This window comes from Prionailurus viverrinus, chromosome C1, assembly GCF_022837055.1.
Source record: "Prionailurus viverrinus isolate Anna chromosome C1, UM_Priviv_1.0, whole genome shotgun sequence".
Taxonomy (NCBI): Eukaryota; Metazoa; Chordata; class Mammalia; order Carnivora; family Felidae; genus Prionailurus; species Prionailurus viverrinus.
The window spans coordinates 207693943-207717360 of NC_062568.1; the positions used below are offsets into that span (position 1 = coordinate 207693943).

At 47.2% G+C, this 23418-nt stretch overlaps 1 protein-coding gene across 4 annotated transcripts in view; it reads left to right on the forward strand.

Moving 5' to 3' along the window:
* Window positions 1-23418, forward strand: part of CLSTN1 (calsyntenin 1) — an 87773-nt gene that overhangs the window by 62787 nt on the left and 1568 nt on the right. For 2 of the 4 annotated variants that reach the window (XM_047871682.1, XM_047871683.1), the window contains 11 exons: window positions 2390-2638; window positions 3005-3126; window positions 13475-13637; window positions 16505-16561; window positions 17986-18140; window positions 19550-19698; window positions 20005-20231; window positions 20741-20911; window positions 21252-21397; window positions 22379-22514; window positions 22874-23058. In XM_047871682.1, the coding sequence (XP_047727638.1) occupies window positions 2390-2638; window positions 3005-3126; window positions 13475-13637; window positions 16505-16561; window positions 17986-18140; window positions 19550-19698; window positions 20005-20231; window positions 20741-20911; window positions 21252-21397; window positions 22379-22514; window positions 22874-23058 (1760 nt within the window). The remainder of the gene's footprint in view (window positions 1-2389; window positions 2639-3004; window positions 3127-13474; window positions 13638-16504; window positions 16562-17985; window positions 18141-19549; window positions 19699-20004; window positions 20232-20740; window positions 20912-21251; window positions 21398-22378; window positions 22515-22873; window positions 23059-23418) is intronic. The other 2 variants (XM_047871685.1, XM_047871686.1) reach the window with 1 other exon arrangement.

A 23418-nucleotide genomic window follows, 5' to 3' on the forward strand; every position in this document is an offset into this window, starting at 1 on the left:
ATGCTGGATGGGCTTCAGGAGGTACATAAACCCCTTTACAGCCTGTTCAGAGTGTTACATGCGTGTGCATTTTAGGAGCCGGTGATGCGAGGAAAGTGTTTCTAACATATGTTGAGGATAATCAAAAGAGAGGGATTATGTAAGTAGAGTGAGTTTGAAATGAGTGAAATGCTCAGTGAATGTCCTTGCACCTAAGGACTGAAGAAAAAAATACAGATAAAGCACAGATAGCTTTTGGCAAACGCGAAGTAGAAAGCCGAAACTACGGACACTCACGTCTCATTCTGAGTCTCAGCAGATTGTTTACCACAAACATTAGGTGAAATCCAGAGAGCCCGTGGTTACGAATCCCATCAAAGCCTTGCCCTCCGTCTTCACCAATAGTTGTGGGTGTTTTTCTGGTTTATCTGAATGAGGTAGAGGTGAGGTATGGAAGCCTGTCGTGGAAAATGCTGAGGAAGAGTGTGCCGCTTGGCCAGCAACGAAACCCCCGTAACTGAAATGAGCTGTCCGTGCTCAGAGGGTATTTTGTGCCTCAGGAGCTACTTGGCGTCAGCTCTGCGGGAGGTGTTTTCCCATGTCCCCGTCTTTCCACCGGCCTGAGACAGCCTGTAGGATTGAGCACCTAGATTTCTTACATAACTGGAATATGCAAAACGGAAGAGTTTATCCTCTGCTGGCTTATCCTAATGGTTAATATTCTCCGCGTTGCCTGACTCTGGGTCCAAATAGTCACGTACTGAAATCTACATGGAAGGTGAGAGGTCTGGGACATATTTTAAACTATGTACATTTAAGTGTAACGTTTAAGATTTATTTTCTCTCTCCAGTGCCATGATTCTTTATGGCATTAAGTGAACATTTTCTCAGCAGAACAGTTTACAGTTAGGAAGGAAGAATGGAAAGATTTTCCCCCATGAGTGCTTCCTGCACATTCTACATTTCTGTATGTTTCCTTCATTCAGTGTGCCCATCAGGCCCACCAAGGAGGTGGTGTTGACCTCATTTTTACTGAGGAATTCAGTTGGGAGAGGAGGGGGAGAAGTTCTCACTTTTAGGAAGAAAGGGGCAGGCACTGGCATTTGACCGAGGTCGTATGTGAGGTCATGCTGCTGCTAGGAACAGAGGACCAGGTGACGGGGAGAGCTCCCAAAGTCTTCTTCCGTGGGCACATTTAAAAGAAAAATGAGCTTGGCAGTGTGTAACGACAGCTGGAGATTTTTTTCATGTTCCTTGGTTCACTGATTCCATTTCTAGGAATTGATGCTAAGGGAATAATCGTGGATCACACAGAGGTCCTCGTGAAGGCAGGGTTTGTCATAGAAAAGAGTGGGGACAGTCCCAGTGTTTGCCAAGGAGATCAGTTAAATAAGTCACAGTATATCGGTGCAGTGAAATGCTCAGACATTTAAAAATATGCTATAGGGGCGCCTGGGTGGCGCAGTCGGTTAGGCGTCCGACTTCAGCCAGGTCACGATCTCGCGGTCTGTGAGTTCGAGCCCCGCGTCAGGCTCTGGGCTGATGGCTCAGAGCCTGGAGCCTGTTTCCGATTCTGGGTCTCCCTCTTTCTCTGCCCCTCCCCCGTTCATGCTCTGTCTCTTTCTGTCCCAAAAATAAGTAAACGTTGAAAAAAAAAAATTTTTTTTAAAAAAAAATATGCTATAGAAAAATATTAATGGGAATGTGTGTACCTTATACATCGTAGGACTCTATTTTTTATAATGTGTATATTCGTAGAGAAAAGACTGGAAGTGTTTACACCCAGATGTTAATAGTGGATACATTTGGGGGGTGCCTGGATGCCTCAGTTGGTTGAGCATCCTGCTCTTGATGTCTGTTCAGGTCTCGATCTCAGGGTTGTGAGTTCAAGCCCCATGTTGGGCTCCACGCTGGGTAGAAAGCCAACTTAAAAAAATTTTTTTTTTAAATAGTGGATATATTTGGGTGGGATTACAAGTAATGCTTTCTTCCTTTTATCCTTTCTTTAAAGTTTGTTGTTGTTTTTTTTTTCGAGGCAGAGAGAACAAGAGGGGGAAGGGCAGAGAGAGGGAGAGAGAGAATTCCGAGCAGGCTCCATGCTCTCCGTGCAGAGCCCAGTGCAGGGCTCGATCTCGTGAACCATGGGATCATGACCTGAACTGAAATCAAGAGCTGGATGCTCAACCAACTGAGCCACGCAGGCACCCCCTTTTTTCCTTTAAGCACAAATATCCACAGTTATTATTTATGATTAAAAAAATATAAAAACCCTTATTTTTAAGGAACATAAGCAGAAGCTAGCAAATTGTGTAACCGGAAGATAGGATGTTGCCCTTAGTGTGGCCTCGAGACTCTTCTACCTTCCGAGTCCTTCGCGTTGTGCGTATTAAGTGTTACCGTGTCGGCTTAGGCGCTGCGTCTGGCACCACCGAGCTGCTCCCGTCCCCCAGTGGGTCCTTGAACTGGACTGTCGGCCTCCCCACTGACAACGGCCACGACAGTGACCAGGTCTTCGAGTTCAACGGCACCCAAGCAGTGAGGATCCCAGATGGTGTCGTTTCTGTCAACCCGAAAGAGCCTTTTACGATTTCTGTGTGGATGAGGCATGGGCCTTTTGGCAGGAAGAAGGAGACCATTCTCTGTAGTTCAGACAAAACAGGTAGGTTAATCTTGCAGTCAGGGCGTCGTACTTGAGTGGCCGCCGCGGTGGTCGCTGGAAGCAAGACCCCCTATTCTTCCCCGAAAGGCTCCTGGTGACACGCATTTTTCTGTGTTCTATGCTAGGGCTCTCCGTCCTCAAGATACTGTACTGCTGTTTGGTGGTTAGTTTTACTCCGTGAGTTGGGCCCCACTTCTCAGTAAAACCCAAGTGTATCTGTTTCCAAACCCTGCGTTGGCCCGACTGGAGAGTTCATTTATGCGGATAAATGATAGAACCGTGTCTTCAAAATCCATTAAGGAAATAGCTTTTATTTCTCCTTTGGGTATTAAGTTGGCAGCTTACCAGGAGGATTTCTCTCGGCAGACATGAACCGGCACCATTATTCACTCTACGTCCACGGCTGCCGCCTCACTTTCCTCCTCCGTCAGGATCCTTCAGAAGAGAAGAAATACAAACCTGCAGAATTCCACTGGAAATTGAATCAGGTCAGTGCCTGGAAAACTCACGGGTTTATGACCTTTCAGAGAGTATAACTAGGTATTGCAGCTTCATACAGGGCCAGCTATTTATGGGCAGTGTATATTTATATTTATGAATAAATATAAAAATATAAAAAAATTTTTGCAATGTATGTAGACACTTTGGGCACAGTTCTGTTACAGTAACTATAGTCTTTTTTCTTATTTTTATTTTTATTTTTTTTAAACATTTATTTTTGAGACAGAGACAGAGCATGAACGGGGGAGGGTCACAGTGAGAGGGAGACACAGAATCCGAAACAGGCTCCAGGCTCTGAGCTGTCAGCACAGAGCCCGACTCGGGGCTAGAACTCACGGACCTCGAGATCATGACCTGAGCCGAAGTCGGACGCTTAACCGGTTGAGCCACCCAGGCGCCCCGAGTACCTATAGTCTTAATGTACATGTTTAGTTTTTTCTGATGACGTTTAAAAACAACCTTATTATATTACTTGTGGGTTATAGGATAGCAAATAAATCCTTTGAACTCCTTTCCTCTGAAAGCCTACGTTTTTCATTTTATACGTTTGTATTTGACACATCCAGTATTAATATAAAGAAATTATATGCTTTAAATTCAAAATACTGTGTTGTAGTTTATTGAAATTTGCAGCACTTGATGAAAAATTGGGATTGAGACCCTTGTATTTGTTTATTCATTATTTAAAGCCTTGCCTCCCAAATTGTGCCAAGGAGCCCCCGGGTTGCTTCAGCAGATTTAGGGGTGCCGTGGGATATTTTAGACTGTCAGAGAGCCAGCAATCTTGACATCTTTCAGAAACCACACAAACTACTAGCTTGAGGGAGTTTACAGTGTCACCATTAGGTCACGTTACATCCCTTTTGATGATAGCATATCTTTTGCAAAGCTGCTTTCCCAATAGTTTCTGTGATAAAAAGCAAGTATCACGTGAAAAACAATTGGTGCATTTCAGGAAACAAGGGGGCGCTGTAAACTGAGGAAACCTTTCCTTTAAAATCACAGCAGATCGTTTCTTTTCTTTTTTTATATTAGAAGGCAAGAGAGCGTGTGCACAAGGGGCGGAGGGAGAGGGAGAGAATCTTTTTTTTTTTTTTTAATTCACATTAGTTAACGTATAATGTAATAATGGTTTCAGGAGTAGGATTTAGTGATCCGTCACTTACATAGAACACCAGTGCTCATCCCAGCAAGTGCCCTCCTTAATGCCCATCGCCCCACCCTCCTCCCCTCCAGCAACCCTCAGTTTGTTCTCTGTATTTAAGTCTCTTATGGTTTGACTCCCTCTCTGTTTTTATCTTATTTTTCCTTCCTTTCGAAACCCTATGTTCATCTGTCCTGTTCTTTAAATTCCAAATACGAGTGAAATCCTATGATACTTGTCTTTCTCTGACTTCTTTCACATAACTGACTTTCTCTGACTTCTTTCTTTTTGATTGCTGAGTGATATTCCATTGTGTATATAAACCACCTTTTCTTCATCCATTCGTCGGTTGATGGACATTTGGGCTCTCTCCATAATTTGCCTATTGTTGATAGTGCTGCTATAAACATTGGGATGCATGTGTACCTTTGAATCAGTGTTTTTGTATCCTTTGGATAAATACCCAGTAGTGGCAATTGCTGGGTCGTAGGGTAATTCTATTTTTAATTTTTTGGGGAACCTCCATACTGTTTTCCAGAGTGGCGGCCCCAGTTTGCATTCCACCAACAGTGCAAAAGTGTTCTCTTTTCTCCACATCCTCGTCAACATCTTTCCTGAGTTGTTAATTTTAGCCATTCTTACAGGTGTGAGGTGGTATCTCATTATGGTTTTGATTTGTATTTCCCTGGTGATGAGTGATGTTGAGCATCTTTTCATGTGTGTATTAACTATTTGGGTATCTTCTTTGGAAAAGTGTCTTTTCGTGTTTTCTGCCCATTTCTTTAATGGATTATTTGTTTTTTGGGTGTTGAGTTTGATAAGTTCTTTATAGATTTTAGATAGTAGCCCTTTATCTGATATGTCATTTGCAAAGATCTTCCCTCATTCTGTAGGTTTGTTGTTTCCTTCACTGTGCAGCTTTTTATCTTGATGAGGTCCCAGTAGTTCATTTTTGCTTTTGTTTCCCTTGCTTCTAGAGACATGTCTAGTAAGAAGTTGCTGTGGCCTAGGTCAAAGAGGTTGCTGCCTGTTTCTTTTTAAACTTTAAAAAAAAGTGTTTATTTATTTATTTTGAGACAGAGAGAGAAAACAGGTGGGTGGGAGAGGGGCAGAAGGGGAGAGAGAGAGAGAGAAAGAGAAAGAGAACCCCAAGCAGACTCTGTTCCAGCAGCACAGAGCCTGACATGGGGCTCAATCTCATGAATCTAGAGATCGTGACCTGAGGCGAAACCAAGAGTTAGACGCTTAACCCACCGAGCCACCCAGCCCTCCTCCCAAATTTTTTTAACTTTTTTTTTTTTTAAATGTTTACTCCTCTAGGATTTTGATGGTTTCCTATCTTACATTTAGGTCTTTGATCCATTTTGAGTTTATTTTTGTGTCTGGTGTAAGGAAGTGGTCCAGGTTCATTCTTCTGCATGTCGCTGTCCAGTTTTCCCAACACCATTTGCTGAAGAGACTGTCTTTATTCCATTGGATATTCTCTCCTGCTTTATTGAAAAGTAGTTGGCCATACATTTGTGGATCCATGTCTGGGTTCTCTAGTCTGTTCCACTGATCTCTGTGTCTGTTTTTGTGCCAGTACCATACTCTCTTAATTACAGCTTTGTAATGTAGTTTCAAGTCTGGAATTGTGATGCCTCCAGTTTCGGTTTTCTTTTTCAACGTTACTTGGGCTATTCAGGGTCTTTTCTGGTTCCATACAAATTTTAGGATTGTTTGTTCTAGCTCTGTGAAGAATGCTGGTGTTCTTTTGATAGGGATTGTACCAAATGTATAGATTGCTTTGGGTAGTATAGACATCTTAAGAACATTTGTTCTTCTAATCCATGAGCATGGATTGTTTTCCCATTTCTTTGTATCTTCGCCAGTTTGTTTCATAAGCATTCTGTAGTTGTTTTTTGCTTTTTTTCTTTTAGAGAGGGAGCGTGAGCAGCGGAGAGGGGCAGAGGGAGAGAGAGAATCTTTTATCTATCTATCTATTTATTTTTTAGACACACACACACACACACACACACACACACACACACAGAATCCGAAGAAGGCTCCAGTCTCTGAACTGTCAACACAGAGCCCGATGCGGGGTCAAACTCACAGACCATGAGATCATGACCCATGCCGAAGTCGGACATTTAACCGACTGAGCCACCCACGTACCCCAGCCTTCTATAGTTTTTAGAGTACAGATCTTTTATCTCTTTGGTTAGGTTTATTCCTAAGTATCTTATGGTTTTTTGTGCAGTTGTAAATGGGCTTGATTCCTTGATTTCTCTTTCTGCTGCTTCATTTATTGGTGTATAGAAATGCAACAGATTTCTGTATGGTGATTTTATATCCTGCGACTTTGCCGAATTCATGCATCGGTTCTACCGGGTTTTTTTGCAAGGGTGGGGTATCTTTCGGGTTTTCTACGTAGAGTATCATGTTGTCTGTGAAGAATGAAAGTTTGACTTCTTCCTTGCCAGTTGGGATGCCTTTTATTTCTTTGTGTTGTCTGATTGCTGAGGCCAGGACTTCCAGTATTGTGTTGAACAACAGTGGTGACAGCGGCCATCCCTGTCCTGTTCCTGACCTTAGGAGGAAAGCTCTCAGTTTTTCCCCATTGAGGAGGATATTAGCTGTGGGTCTTTTGTGTATGGCCTTTATGATATTGAGGTATGTTACTTCTATCCCTACTTCCTTGAGGGTTTTTATCAAGAAAGGATGCTGTATTTTGTCAAACGCATTTTCTTCATCTATTGAGAGGACCATGTGGTTCTTATCCTTTCTTTCATTAATGTGTGTATCACGTTGATTTATTTGGGGATATTGAACCACCCCTGCAGCCCAGGAATAAATCCCCCTTGATCTTGGTGAATAATCCTTTTGATGTTTTGTTTGATTCGATTTGCTAGTATCTTGTTGAGAATTTTTGCATCCATGAGGGAAATTGGTTTGATAATTCCCCTTTTTAGTGGGGTCTTTGGTTTTGGAATCAATGTAATACTGGCCTCCTAGAATGAGTTTGGAAGTTTTTCTTCCATTTCTACTTTTTTGGAACAGTTTCAAAAGAATAGGTATTAACTCTTCTTTAAATGTTTGAGTTTCCCTGGGAAGCCATCCAGCCCTGGACTCTTGTTCATTGAGAGATTTTTGATTAGTGATTCAATTCTCTTACTGGTTATGGGTCTGTTCAAAATTTTTATTGCTTCGCATTTCAGTTTTGGTAGTTTATATGTTTCTAGGAATTTATCCATTTGTTCTCAATTGCCCAGTTTGTTGACATAGAATTACTCATGATATTCTCTTATTATTGTTTGTATTTCTGTGGTGTTGGTTGTGATGTCTCCTCTTTGATTTGTGATTTTATTTATTTGGGTCCTTTTTCTTTTTTATAAATCTTGCCAGGGATTTATTGATTTTGTTAATTCTCTCACAGAACCAGCTCCTGGTTTTGTTGCTCTGTTCTCCTGTTTTGTTTTGTTTTGTTTTGTTTTTCGATGTCACTGATTTTTTTTTTTTTTTTAATGTTTAATTTTGAGGGAGAGAGGCAAACAATTTGAGTTGGGGAGGGGGAGAGAGAGGGAGACACAGAATCAGAAGCAGGCTCCAGGCTCCGAGCCATTAACACAGAGCCCGACGTGGGGCTTGAACTCACAAACCGCGGGGTCATGAACTGAGCCGAAGGTGGACGCTTAACTGACTGGGACACCCAGGCGCCCCTCGATATCATTGATTTCTGCTCTAATCTTTATTATTTCCCTTCTTCTGCTGGTTTTGGGCTTTATTTGCTGTTCTTTTTCCAGCTCCTTTAGGTGTAAGTTTAGGCTGTGTATTTGAGACATTTCTTCCTTCTTTAGAAAGACCTGAATTGCAACATACTTCCCTCTTAGGACTGCCTTTGCTGCATCCCAGAGGTTTTAAGACTGTTGTATTTTCATTTTCATTGGCTTCCATATACTTTTTAAGTTCTTTAGTTTCCTGGTTAACCCATTCATTCTTAAGTAGGATGTTCTTTAACCTCCAAGTATTTGTGGTCTTTCCAAATTTTTTCTTGTGGTTGATTTCAAGGCTCATAGCATTGTGGTCTGAAAATATGCATGGTATGATCTCGATCTTTTTATACTTGTTGAGGATTGATTTGTGACCCAGTATGTGATCTGTTCTGGAGAATGTTCCATGTGCACTCGAGAAGAATGTGCATTCTGCTGCTTTAGGATGAAATGTTCTGAAAATATCGGTTACGTCCATCTGGTCCAGTGTGTCATTCAAAGCTGTTGTTTCCTTGATTTTCTGCTTAGGTGATCTGTCTGCTGCTGTAAGTGGGGTATTAAAGTTCCCTACTCTTATTGTATTGTTATCAATGTGGTTCTTTATGTTTGTTATTGATTTATATATTTGGGTGTTCTCAAGTTGAGGGCATAAATATTTACCATTGCCAGGACTTGTTTGTGGATAGGCCCCTTAATTATGATGTAATGCCCTTCTCTCGTTACAGTCTTTGTTTTAAAGTGTAATTTGTCTGGGGGCACTCGGGTGGCTCAGTCGGTTAAGTGTCCGGCTTCAACTCAGGTCGTGATCTCACAGTCCATGTGTTCAAGCCCCACTGACAGCTCAGAGCATAGAGCCTGCTTCGGATTCTGTGTCTCCCTCTCTCCCTGCCTCTCCCCAACTCGCGCAGGCTCGCTCTCTCACTCTCTCTCTTAAAAATAAACATTTAAAAATTTTTTCTCAATAAATAAAATAAAGTTTAATTTGTCTGATATAAGTATGGCTATTCCGGGTTTCTTTTGACATCCATTAGCATGATAGGTGGTTCTCCATCCCCTCACTTTCATAATTTTTTTAAATTTATTTTGAGAGAGAGAGAACAAGCAGGGAGGGGCAGAGAGAGGGGGGGCAGAGGATCTGAAGTAGGCTCTGTGCTGACAGCAGAGAGCCCAATACGGGGCTCGAACTCACAAACTGAGATCATGACCTAAGCCAAAGTTGGACGCTTAACCAACTGAGCCACCCAGGCACCTCTCCATCCCCTCATTTTCAATTTGCAGATGTCTTTAGGTCTAAAATGAGTCTCTTATAGGCGGCATGTAGATGGATCTTGTGTTTTTATTCATTCTGATACCCTGTGTCTTTTGATTGGGGCATTTAGTCCATTTACATTCAGAGTGATTATTGAAAGATATGAATTTAGCACCATTGTGTTGCCTGTAGAGTTGGTGTTTCTGGTGATGTTCTCTGGTCCTTTCTAGTCTTTGTTGCTTTTGGTCTTTTTTGTTTTGTTTTTTTCTCCAAAGAGTCCCGCTTAAAATTTCTTGCAGGGCTGCTTTAGTGGTCACAAACTCCTTTATTTATTTATTTTTGGTCTGGGAAGCTCTTTATTTTTCTTAAAAGTTTCTTGCAGGGCTGGCTTAGTGGTCACAAGCTCCTTTATTTATTTTTTGTTTGGGAAGCTCTTTATCTTTCCTTCTATTCTGAGTGACAGCCTTGCTGGATAAAGAATTCTTGGCTGCATATTTTTTCCATTCAGCATGTTGAATATACTCTGCCACTCCTTTCTGGTCTGCCAAGTTTCTGTGGACAGATTGGCTGCCAGCCTTATTTGTCCTCCCTTGTAGGTTAAGGACTTTTTTTCCCTTGCTGCTTTCATGGTTCTTTCCTTGTCTGTGTATTTTGTGAATCTGACTATGATATGCCTTGGTGATGGCAGGCTTTTGTTGAATTTAATGGGAGTTCTCTGTGTTTCTGGATGTCTGTGTCCTTCCTCAGATTAGGGAAGTTTTCAGCTATAATTTGCTCACATAAACCATCTGCCCCTTCTTCTCTCCCTTCATTTTCTGTGACTCCTAGATTATGAATGTTATTCCTCTTTGAGTTGCTGAGTTCTCTAAGTCTTGTATTGTGATCTTTGGACTTTGTATCCTTCTTCTTTTCAGCTTCATTATTTTTTGTAATTTTATCTTCTGTGTCACTGATTCACTGCTCTGCTTCATCCATCCTCACTGTCACAGCATCCATTTGAGATTACATCTCAGTTATAACGTTATTGATTTTGGCCTAACTAGATTTTAGTTTTTTTATCTCTACAGAGAGGTATTCTCTGGTGTCCTCCTGAGCCAAAGTCAAGAGTCAGACACTTAATGGACTGAGCCACCCAGGTACCCCTGTATTTTTATGTTTACAGCCTGTATTTGAATCAGGATCCAAATAAGGGACTGTGATTGGTTGCTATACCTTTTGAGTTTATTTTATAATCTGTAGATTTTTCTCTTCTCTCCTGAAATTTATTTGATGAAAGAAATCAGGCTTTTTGTCCCAGAGTTTCCCATAGTTTAGATTTGGCTGATTGCATTGTTGTACTCCATCTAACATACATGCCACTGTCTTCTTTAGAGCCTGTAAATTGGTAGTGTGGTCTAAAGGCTTTATTGGACTTGGGTTTGGATATTCCTGGTATGTTTAAGTTCTGTGGCACTCTGTCTCTGTCATCTGCGTTGTAGGGAATGTGTCCTGAGGAGAGATTCATGGGAACAACCTCAGTTCTTTCATGTTTGTTTAATAGTTTGTCTGTGGCTTTTATAGTGGAAGTCAACTTGGCTGGATATGAAATCTCTGGCTCATATTTAAGATTTATAAGAACAGGGGCACCTGAGTGGCTCATTCGGTTAAGCTTTCGACTTTGGCTCAGGTCATGATCCCGCGATCCGTGGGTTTGAGCCCCACATCATACTCTGCTGACAGCCCAGAGGCTTGATCCTGCTTCAGATTCTGTGTCTCCCTCTCTCTCTCTGACTCTCCCCCACTTGCCCTTTCTCTCTCTCTCTCTCTCTCTCTCTCTCTCTCAAAAATAAACATTAAAAAAAAAAAAGATTTACAAGAACAGACAATTTCTCTGTCCATTGTCTTCAGACATAAGATATTGCTACTGAAGTCTGATGGCAATCTGATCTTCTTTCCCTTATAAGATACTTGGTTCTTTTGTTTGGGTGACCAAAGGATGTGTCTTTTTCTTTTTTAAAGCTAATTAATTTTATGCACGTCTTGATTGTTGGGTCTGTTTTCCCAGATATGTGGTATGCCCTTTGTTAGTATATAGTTTAAAGCAGTTTGGTACTTCAGGCAAGTTTTTGGTGTTACAGTTCTTAGCCCTCTCCCGTCATTGCTTTGCTCTTTCTTTTCTGGGGACCCTTCTTATTCTTTATCTGTATTCTACCTGTCACTTTTTACCCAAGTCATTCCTGATTCGTCAGCTCTTGTCTGAGTTGCTCTGGTCCTGATCTATGTGCTTTTGTGTTTTGTGTCACTTTCCTGACATCATTGGAGTGTTCTGAGATAATACATGATCGTTTTCATGTCTGTTGCAGAAATATCTTTCAGGTAATGCTTTCAGGGTCTGAAGGGATAGTATTCCGTCCATTTGCTTTCTTTTTCTTGAAAAGTTCATATGGGATTGAACTGTGATCCTTTTTCCTCCTCCTCATTTTTATATACAGTTACTTTTTTTGCATTCTCAAAGGAGAGAGTTGGATAGCATGACCCTTTTTCCAGTTTTAGGGCTCTGCCTCCCTCTTCTGTTACTGTCGTAAGGCATCTCAACCGGTAAGTATGGCCTCACCACTCTATGATATCCTCTGGATCGGAAACCCCATTGCTTTTCTCCACTACGTGTATCTCAGGGTGCACACGGGCACCGAACTGAGGAGTGTTGTGGGTGTTGTCTACAGCTTTGGGCTTTGCTCTCCTGATCACCCAGTTTTCAGAGAAATTAGAAAATTATGCCAATTCTACTACTGTCTTCTCAATATTCTCAGGGACTTTTGACTAAAGTCCAAATGGACTTTCAAATACGGTGTTACTCTGCTAATCTCCCAGAAACCTGCCGTACTTTGAGAGCTAGGTGAAATATATGAAATATAATTTGCTTTCTGAAGGAGCTTTTATTATAGAACTTGTCTTAAATAGAGAAGCTAAAATTAAGATATTACCAGCCTCAAAAGTGATTTGCCATGCAATTCCTTCATTTAAAAAGGTTTCACATAATATATACATACATACAAAAATATTGTGCATATGCAGTAGGCGTATGCTGAGTGTTAGAGGTTTGGATTTTTTCTGTAATAAACTCAGGAGCAGCCGCTTTTCTCTGCCGGATATTCTTTGGTAATTTCTTCATTTATTGTGATGTTTCCTGTCTAACTTTAATGGGTTCAGTTTTTTAGAATGTGTAAATTGGTTAAGCTTATTTAGAAATACAGTTTTAAAAACACGGGGAGCCTGGGTGACCCAGTCAGTTGAGCATCCCAACTTCGGCTCAGGTCATTGATCTCACGGTTCATGAGTTTGAGCCTGCATTGGGCTCTGTGCCGACAGCTCAGAGCCTGGAGCCTGTTTCGGGTTCTTTTCTCCTTCTCTCTCTCTCTGCCCCTCTCTCATTCGTGTTTTGTGTGTGTGCGCATGCGTGCGCGCTTCCTCTCAAAAATGAATAAACATTTAAAAAAATGTTTTAAGAAACAAAAACATTATCCCACTCCATCTCTTTCTCTGCCTGTCTCTGTTCTCAAGTACTTGCCTCTTCCTCTGAAGCCAAAGATCAGAGAGTGCCAGACCAAACGGACCTTGGAGGCTACCGACAGACAGCACTTTCCCTCGGCAGTGGGGGGGGGGGGGGTGGGTGGAGGTCGGGGGTGCTCATTCATGATGGGGAAGGAACACAGTTTGAGTTGTCACGCCCTCTGAGCTGTATGCTCACCTATATTTAGATCATCACCTTTGAATTGAAAAAGGAAATATATGAGTTACGGCATGGCTTATTCTGAGATGGGAGGTGATTTTCATTTTGATCCAGAAAAGGCGTGGATCTTGACAGGCTAAGCCCGCTCAGTGGGGGGCTGTCCAGCCTGCGGATACAAGAATCTCCCGGTGTCAGACTATTGGCAGAAGAGAACTGGGCCCTGTCACATGAGGAACGGGCACCTCCCCCTGGTCTGGAACGTCCTAGAGGCGATAGTGTTGCCTTGGCCCTTTTGGGTGGGATGTGGTTGAGTGAGATGTATTTTATCATTAGAGTTTTAAGAAATCCCTTTCCTTTTTCAGAAGCCATTATTCCGTATGGGTGACTTGGTCTCTGTCCCCAGTTGCACTGCTTTCATTGTCTCTGGATGTGAGGGAAGGTAGACCTTTCATGCCCTGGTTTTTCCCTTGGCCTCTCACAGGTCTGTGATGAGGAGTGGCATCACTACGTCCTCAACGTGGAGCTCCCGAGCGTGACTCTCTATGTGGACGGTGTTTCTCACGAGCCCTTCTCTGTGACCGAAGATTACCCGCTTCATCCATCCAGGATTGAAACCCAGCTCGTGGTTGGGGCTTGCTGGCAAGGTAATGGCCATTGGCACCCTCTGCTCGGCATCGGGAATTCAGTCCTGCTGCCTCATGGCCTTGGTGGTGGAAGCAGGCTCCTCTCAGGGTCTTACCCCCTTACCCTCGCTGCCTTCGTCTTTCCATTCCTTCTCCTGGGTGTGGCCGTTCTGGGCATCTGCTGATGCCATGCTCTGGGACGCTCACTTACGGTTTGTTACAGGACTGCAGCAGCCGGCACCTTCCCGGGGAACCTGGGAGGAAGCATTACTTGGAGGGAGAGTGCCATTGAGGGACTGTTGTAAATTAATCTGTTCACTGAAAAGTTCACAAAGGCAAAGAGGCCGCAGCGGACCATCAGGCACGAAACTGGGAATGTTCTTTGACCCGGAGGACTCTTCCAGAATGTTTAGTGCTAAATAACCCAACAGGAGCACCCTCCACAGGGCCGTGCTTGAAAGGACTCCACGGGAGTCCTCGGAAGTGGGATGGGGTAGGACAATGACCACTGAAGCAACAGTACCATTTATTTGTACTTTCTAAGTGGTGGGCCACATGTCCATTACTTTCCTTAACAGTAAGTCTGTGGGGAAGGAGCAGTTTTTATCCCCTTTTATAGCCAAAGGAACTGAGGCTCAGAGCCAGGGTCACCCCGCCTGGTTAATCATGGCATCTGGATTTGAAACCATAAAGTTGGTGCATTTAGGGCCTGTGGTCTGATGTGGACCCCTTCCTGGGATAATTTCTTCTTAATCTGTGAAATATAATACATAGGATTTCAAAGGCATTGGAAGAAAGTTATCATAGTACTAAAAGGTGAATCTTTTGAAATGGTAATACCTGTGCTGCTTTATTGACAGATGGAGAGAAAGCTTTAGCAGCAAGCTCAGTAACTGCTATAATTTGAAAATAGTGGCGAGCTTTATGATATTTGCAGCAACACAGCATGCTGGGAAAATAGCCGTGATGGCTAATGCCGCTGTGTTTTGGAGCCGACGTTTAGGCCCAAAGAAAAAGCTGAACTTCACAAGTTAGTGGAGTAATAATAAGCACATAATTTTTCCTGTCCAAGATCACGGACCCCTCAGTCTGCCCTCACGTGAACCGTCACACTTGGCTGGGTCGCCATCGCTGCTAAACAGACCTTTTGAATTATTTTTTTCTCCCTATGGAAACATTTCATCTTGGGGTAGGTGAGAAAGATACAAAATAGACTAATGCCCACAATAACATTGCTTTAATTTTAGAGAATTTGAATTTCATAATTTTCTGCCGATCCTTGTAAATTAACAAGATTAAGGTAGCATTTTAGAGTGAATTTCTTCGGCTGATTCCCGGATTTAATTTCGGGGACAGTTCATCCATGAGAAAGTGGAACTTGAAACCTAGGAATGAGGAGCAAATTACCAGGGAAATAGGAATTTTTTTAGTTGTGAAGTCTTAACGTTTCAGTCCAGAGCTGCTTCCCAAATTAAACAGTAATTTGAGTTGTTTTAAAAATAAGAATAAAAATACAAGTGCAAACCTGAGAGCTTTGCTTGTTGAATTAAAATAAAGCCCCATGTTCTGCAGTGACTCCCGGTTCCTGTTGGTGCCACAGCGTCTTTCTACCTCAGCTTCTCAAGATCCTCGGCCAGAAAAACATGCCTAAATTCCCAAACCAGACACAGGGTTTGTAAAATATCGTTAACCTGGAAGAAGGTCTCCTTCCTTCCTTCAGCAGATGAGGAACCACAGTTCATACAAATTCACGGTGGAGAGCCTGTGCTGTGGGCAGCAGCCTCACCCCCATTGGCTGAAATGTCATTCCCTTTTTTTTTTTCAACGTGTATTCATTTTTGAGAGACCGAGAACAAGCAGGGGAGGGGCAGAGAGAGAGAGACAGACACACAGAACCGAAGCAGTCTCCAGGCTCTGAACTGTCAGCCCAGAGCCCGACGTGGGGCTTGAACTCACGAACCCTGAGATCATGAGCTGAGCAGAATTTGTACGCTTAACTGACTGAGCCACCCAGGCACCCCTGGAATGTCATTCCTAACGGTGTTCTGGAGGCAACTGGGGGCATCGTGGGAGCACAGCCACACATGCCCGGCCGGCCCTCAGTGCCCCCATGCTGCCGTGGGTTATGGAGTGCTCCCACAATGTGATCTAGAAAGTAGAGATTCTGTGTTCGGTTGCTGGTTGTGTGCCTCCCTGACCTGGCATTACTGTGAGGACACCAGCCGGGGGCCTGTGAGAAGGTCAGTGGCTAGAGGCCCCAGACCCACTGCCGGTTATCAATCTGGGTGAGTTTTTTAACCTCTGACTCTCCCTTCCTATTTAGAAAAAGTGGATAAAAACGCCTTTATATCTCTGTTACTTAGGGGTTAACATCTAGACCAAAGTGAACAAATTTTGAGCTTTCAAAAACTACATACTTTCCCGTGTATACCGTACACACACCAGGCTTTGGATGCATACTTGTGCTGTCCCAGTTCATCTGCACAAATGTCCTCTCTGGGAGAAAAGCGCGTGGGCCCGGGGTTTGGTATCATTGGTGGCTGGCACGTCGCTGCCCCACCCAGTAGCACCAGCCCGAGATCATGAGTTCGACGGACAAGCTTTTGTTCACCTTATTTTGAATTTGGTCTGTGTCCTGGCAAGGTGGACGTGGAAGATGGGACAAGGGAGGAACGAAGAGAAGCAGGGGGCGGGGGACTTCCGAAAAGGTGATCCAGTACGAGCTTGCTTCTGGGGGGAAGATGTCCCGGAGAGGGACAAGGCCAAGGCGGGAATTCTTCCCTTTGTGTTTTATATTTGGCAGCTTTTCAAGACTAATTTTCAAATTCCAATGTGAAGAGCCTAACCTCTTGGTCCTTTTCTATTGTCTTTGTCTCGCTTTCCTGCAGAGTATCCAGCATTTGAAAATGACAATGAAACCGAGCCTGTGCCTATGGCCCCTGCAGGTTGCTGGATCTTTCCCTACGGTTCACTCTTGTGTTTCATTTAAAGACAAGACATCAATTCATTCCACATTTCGCATGAAATGCCCGAGTTGCATTTTGGTCCCAGACACCTTCTGAGCTGCTGCTTTGCATTATGCGCCCCTCCCTCCCCCCACCACTGCTTCACAGGATTTACCCTTTTCTGCCCATTCTGACTCCAGTTGAAGCGAGGGCAAATGACTCATTAATGCTCTGCACTGATGGGGACCCCCCCCCCGCCCGCCTCAAATTTTACCCTGATCCCACCGCATGAGGCTCCCTGCCAAAATCTCATAGGCCACATCAGGGAGGCCACCGCCTGGTTCCCATGTGGCTGAACCATGAGACAGGAAGAGGCTCGTTTCTAGATACTCTGTCCTGACCAATACTAAATTTTAAACGCAGGTTTCTTAGAAATCGCAGTCCCTGGTGGTGGCTCAGTGTCTGACGTCCTTATCAGGAATGAGACATGCTCTGGGCATCGGTCTCCGTCCTTTTGCGAGAATAAGCTGCTGCTGCTTTTTTTTTTTTTTTTTTTTTTTTAAACTCCATTTTGGGAGGGAGGTAGGCGTGATCGAGGAAGGGCAGAGAGAGAGCGGGGGCGGGGAGAAAGAATCCCAAGCAGGCTCCAGGCTGCCAGCGCAGAGCCCGACATGGGGCTTGAACCCATGCACCAACCTTGAGACCATGAACCAAGACAAAATCAAGAGTCAGACATTTAACTGACCGAGCCACCCAGGTGCCCTGAGAGTAAGCTTCTTTTCACATGCTTTTTGGCTCTTGGCCACAGTGTGACGAGGACCGCTTTCTGGGTTTCTCTTTTCCTTATAACACCATCAGTTCCCAGCTATCCTGGGGGCAGGCACCATGGAGCTCAACCGGATAGCATGTGAGGCCTCTTAGGTGCAGGCTAGGGTAGTAAGCACCCCTTTTATCTTTCTAGGCCTATTCTTGTGGGCTCAGTCCCAAGTTTGTGTGTATCCCCAAGTGTGCTGTTAGAAAAGGCAACCCAGAGCGTGACCCAGCTGATTGAGAAGGCAGTGGTCCAAAAGGCTGGCATTGCTGGAAAATGTCACCCGTGCACCAGGCTGATGGGTGCAGCGTAGGCCGCCCTTTCCAGGGAGCGGCCAGTTGTGTGGGGACACTCGTGGGACCTCTTGCTTCTGGGCTTCGGGTGAGGGACCCCCCCCAACACCTCTTTTCTCCAGGCCATATGCATGATCATAAACGACTTAATTTCTCCATTGCGCTTCCATGTAGATGGCAAGGCTAACAGGATTCGGTACGAACTAACCCGCATGTCCCTCCATCAAGCCGCCACCACCGGTAACACTGCATTGAGAAGCGAAGCAGGAGGCCCTGGGGTGCATGCGTAACTGCCTGCTTTGTCCCCCCGTGTTCCTAAGGTGGCGACCTGCACATGACCCAGTTTTTCCGGGGTAATCTGGCTGGCCTGACTGTCCGTTCTGGGAAACTCGCAGATAAGAAGGTGATTGACTGTCTGTACACCTGCAAAGAAGGGCTGGACCTGCAGGCCCCCGAGGACGGCAGAGGCGTGAAGGTAACGCGCGCGTGCGCGGCGCTCACCGCCTCCTAGAGCACAAGGGTGCAGGCTGTTGGCAGAGGCTCCACCCGCGATCGGTCCAGACCTGCTTCTGCTCACAACACCTCTGACAGCGGATGTGTGGGGATTTTCCACCCACCGGTCTCCAGGCACCTGTAGCTCTCCAGGCACCTGCAGGTGTCCCACAGTTCAGTTCGCTTCTGACACTGACTGCCTGGAGTTTCGTGCAGACCCCACGCGTGAGGCTCAGGCCCGCGAGGCTGCCCCCGCTGCGGAGGCCAGTTGGAGGTGTCAGGCTCTCGGGTTATGCACGCTTCTGTCCAACTTGGCTACAAAGTCGGGGGTCCCCATAATCCCCCCCCCTTTTCGATTTCAGTAATTTGCTTAAACTACTCGGAAAACTCCAGAAAACACTTCACTTACCGCTGCTGGTTTGTTTTAAGGAATACAGCTCCGGAACAACCAGATGGAGTTGATGCAGAAGGCAGGGGAGGGGGGAATGGGGCTTCCCCATCCTCTCCAGGAGCGCCTCCCTCCCCACACTGGAAGCTCCCACGCCGGGTCCTTCAGGGGTGTTTCCGGAGCTTCTGTTACGTTAGGCACAGCTGGTTAAGTCATTGGCTAGAGGTCAGGGTCAGGTCTGAAAGTGCCAGCCCTGTAGTCACACGGCTGGTTCCTGTGGCAGCTGGCTCCATCCTGAAACCCTCTCAGCCACCCAGAGCCTGTTCAATAACATAGATGCTCGTGTGCTTGGAAAGGGCTTGTTACACGTGAGAAAAGGTACTTCTGTCACTCAGGAAGTTTCCAGGATTTTAGGGGGCTCTGTGCCAGAAACTGGGGACAGAGACCAAAGATACATATTTTCTTTTTAAGATTTTATTTATTTATTTATTTGTTCATTTATTTATTTAAAGTTTATTTATTTTAGCACATGCATGAACAGGAGAGGGGTAGAGAGAAAGAGAGAGAATCCCAAGCAGGCTCCACACTGTCAGCGCAGAGCCCAGTGCAGGGCTCAAACTCAGTAACTGTGAGATCATGACCTGAGCTGAAATCAAGAGTCAGACCACTCAACCGACTGAGCCACCCAGGAGCCCCTAAGATTTAAGTTTCTTAAGCATCGCTATACCCATTCGTGGGGTTCAAACTCAGGACCCCAAGGTGAAGAGTTGCACGTTTCACCAACCAAGCCAGCCAGGCCCCTGTATCTCTTACATCACAGATACATTTGCTCCTTGGGAATTTACCCCCGAAGAAGATCTCATCGCTGCCAATTCTGTGCGCTTTTCCCCTCCAGGTCACCGAGTCAGATCGATCCCCAGCTAGCCCTCTTTGCCAGCGTGTTTGTGGTTTCAGCTTCTTGCAATTAGAGCCGTTTTTCTCACCCCTGTCTGGTATGATTTCAGATCCATACCAACCCCAGTCAGTTGGCGTTGACCTTGGAGGGAGATGATGTTGGGGAGCTGGATAAAGCCATGCAGCACATCGCCTACCTGAACTCACGGCAGTTCCCCACACCTGGGATCCGGAGACTCAAACTCACCAGCACAGTCAAGTACGTGCTGATTTTTAACTATAAATCTGCCTTTGGTCGTGACTCTTGAGAAGAAAATGTGTGTGTTGAGGTTTTTAAGACAACCCAGCCTCCCGTCTGTAAAGACCGGGGAGCCATCGCTGGTTACCAGAGGGTTTGAATGGTGTTTATCGGTGTGTTGGAGGCCCGTTCCCAGACGGCCGCGGCCTCTGTCCCCCCAGGGGCTGTTGATTCCTGCCTGTTGGAACCTCCACGTGCCATTGCGTGTAGCTTACAAAACCGCTTCTCGAAGCTCTGACCCTCGCCTTCTCCGTCCCTTGTCGGCAGGTGTTTTAATGAAGCTCCTTGCATCTCGGTGCCCCCGGTGGATGGTTACGTGATGGTGTTGCAGCCAGAGGAGCCCAAGATCAGCCTGAGTGGGGTCCACCATTTTGCTCGAGCGGCTTCTGAATTTGAAAGCCCAGAGGGGGTTTTCCTTTTCCCTGAGCTTCGGATCATCAGCACCATCACGAGAGAAGTGGAGCCCGAAGGGGACGGGGACGAGGACCCCACAGGTAACGGCACTTCTGCCTGCGATGGTCGCCCTCACCTTGGCTCAAACCCAGTTGGGGGGGGGGGGGGCGGCGCGGCTGAAACCCCACTGCTGCTACTTTCTCACTGAATTCTTTTTTTCTGGGATTTTGAGAGATTTGGATGTTTTAAGGCTATTCTTGGGTCAGCTTCTGGAATCTGACCCATGAGCTAGAGCTCATTATGCTCTTTGGAAACCCACCTGGAGAGTACTCTCCTCCTCCTCCGGCGTGACATCCGAATCTGAGATGCCCTTGAGGGGAGGCTGAGAAGATTTGAGCTGATTGCAGGGCACCTGCTACTCCTGCTGGGTGGCCCCCTGTTCTGGGCCTGTCTGGGGACCAGCACCCCGTTTCTTGAAAGGGACTCTCCTGTGCCTCTGTCATCGATTTTTCAAAGGGCTCTGTGAGCTTGAGGAGCGCCAGCAGCCCACCGGCGTGACCAGCCCCCTTGGGCTCCGTGGCCTCTGCTATTTGCGGTTCTGTTCTTGCAGTTCAAGAGTCGCTCGTGTCCGAGGAGATCGTGCATGACCTGGATACCTGCGAAGTCACCGTGGACGGGGAGGAACTGAACCCAGCGCAGGAGAGCCTGGAGGTAGACATGGCCCGCCTGCAGCAGAAGGGCATCGCGGTGAGCGCCTCCGACCTGGGCATGGTCTTCACAGGTGAGCGCGAGCCTCAGCCCCGCCTCCTGTCATCTCCGGGCCCTGAGGGTCCTGGAGGCCACGGGACAGGAGAGGCTCACTAGGATCGATGCTGTCCCGGCAGGAAGGGAAGCCAGGCACTGCCTTACTTCCCGTCCTTACAAGGGGGCGGAAGTCAGGCGCACGATGGCACACACCCCGGAGAGGGACAGATGTGCCCACACGCTTGCATTTCTCCCCACAACTGGAAAGCCGGAGTGCACACACGTGTGGTCCAGCTGCCCCTGTGCCTGACCCCAGCCTGCTCTGACCCTGGCCTTGACCCCAGCCACCAGGCAACGTTCTCACCTCCTCCCCTCAGGCGTGGACACCATGGCCAGCTACGAGGAGGTTCTGCGCCTCCTCCGCTATCGGAACTGGCACACCAGGTCCCTGCTTGACCGCAAGTTCAGGCTCGTCTGCTCAGAGCTCAATGGCCGCTACATCAGCAACGAGTTTCAGGTGGAGGTGCGTGCCGGGCCCACGCTGAGAAGGGCCGGCGGTGGGTGATTGGGTAGCTGCTCGGCCACAACCCAGGTGCGCCAGCCTTTCCCGGTCTGGGGGCCGCTGCAGGTCTGACCCGCACAGGTTTGGGTGGGCCGGGGTGCGTCCGGTGCATCCCTTTCACGGAGGCCTGAGGGGCCTTCGGAAGGAGGTGGTCAAGAGCTAGAGGCAGTTAATACCTCATGAGTAGGGCGCGGTTGTTTGCTGAGATTTGGCAGTTTTGCAAAGGGCGATTCCCAGGGACCCAGAGAGTCTTTGCAGACTGCCGGCCCCGGGGGAGGGGTCTAGACGCAGTGCTGGCCGTGGGGGGGGGGGGGGGGGGGGGGCTTGCTGTGCCGTCTGCAGAGCCCGGTAGTGGTGACTCAGGGCACGGTGGTCACAGGGCGCTCCGCCTGCTCTGAAGTCTTCCACAGGCCCGGACTGCAGCCCCGTCGTCCCTCACGGCTTCTGTGGTCTGGAGAAATGGGCCCAAAGTTATTCTCAGCAATTGGCGTGTCTGCACGGTGGCCTCAGAGCAGCAGAACGCTGAAGTCACGGTGCTGAGAAATCGATGAGTCTCTTGTTTGAGCCAAAGGGTAGCGGATTTGAAGGGAAATAAATGGCGAGGATTTGTGCTCTTTGATGCACTGTGGTTTGGGGGAAAAGCAGGGAGATGGGCCTGTGGTGAGGGACAGTGGTGGGGGTTTTTCTGTTCCTTTGTGGACAGATTCCTTTATGAAATACAGTAAAAAGGAATTAGAACGGTGCCACGTTTCTTGGATGTGCGCAAATATCAGGTAGTTACAACGGCGTCCAGGGGCCGACCCTCGATTTTTTTCTGTTCTTGTCTCCTCTGCCCACCAGGGCTGGTCCAGGGACCCCTGCGCGTAGCGCTGCTCCTGTTAGCTTCTGAACCGCGTTTCCGCCTGTCGGACCCGTTCAGGCTGCCTGTGTTTCTCCCTGCAGGTGAACGTCATTCACACGGCCGGCCCCATGGAGCACGCCAGCCACATGGCCGCCCAGCCGCAGTTCGTCCACCCGGAGCGCCATGCCTTCGTCGATCTCTCGGGTCACAACCTGGCCAGCCCCCACCCGTTCGCAGGTAGGGCCGTGGGCAAGAAGCAGGGCCGGCTGGGTCAGGTCCGGGGGGGCGGGGGGACACCCTCCCGCCTCCCGCCGAGAGCCCGGCCCCGGGTCCGAACAGCCACGGCCGGCCTGCCTCTCTTACTCTGCGCTGCCCGGGAGGGACTGGAGCCCCACGGGGCAGGAAGTGGCCGGCCCTGGGCTTGAAACCTGTGCCGCGACTCCTCACGTTTCTTCGAGTTCTTCCGGGTCAGATGCCGCGTCAGTGTGTGTGTGCGCGTGTGTGCGTCTGTCTGCGGAGGATGAGGGCCAAGGGCACTACCGCCCTCTGGGGCGGGTCACACCACCACAGCCCTGTTCCCTCTCCTCCCTCCGCAGTTGTCCCCAGCACCGCCACTGTTGTCATTGTGGTGTGTGTCAGCTTCTTGGTTTTCATGATTATCCTGGGAGTCTTCCGGATCCGGGCTGCTCATCAGCGAACCATGCGGGACCAGGACACCGGGAAGGAGAACGAGATGGATTGGGATGACTCCGCTCTGACCATCACCGTGAACCCCATGGAGGTAGGTGCGGGCCGGTGGCCCCTGCAACCGAACACCACCACCGGCCAGGCCCAAAGCTGGGCTCACCCCAGAGAGGCAGCGTGGCCGTGGCATCTCCACGTTTCTGTGGCTTGAATGTCACGTGATCCACGTGACAACTCAGTGAGGTGCAGGTGGGTAAACTGAGGTACAGAGAGGCCTCATTCAAGCTCGTGCCGCCCAGCGAGGGTAGAAACGCGTTCCCTGCCCGTGACAGCCGTGGGTGGTGACCAGAGCCGTGTTTCCCCTTTGGTCTCGGGTGAGGTGACCTGTCGGGCGTCCCCTTCGTCCGTGACTCCCAGAGGGTGAGCGGCACTGGACACTGGGGTCGTGCGCAGGGGC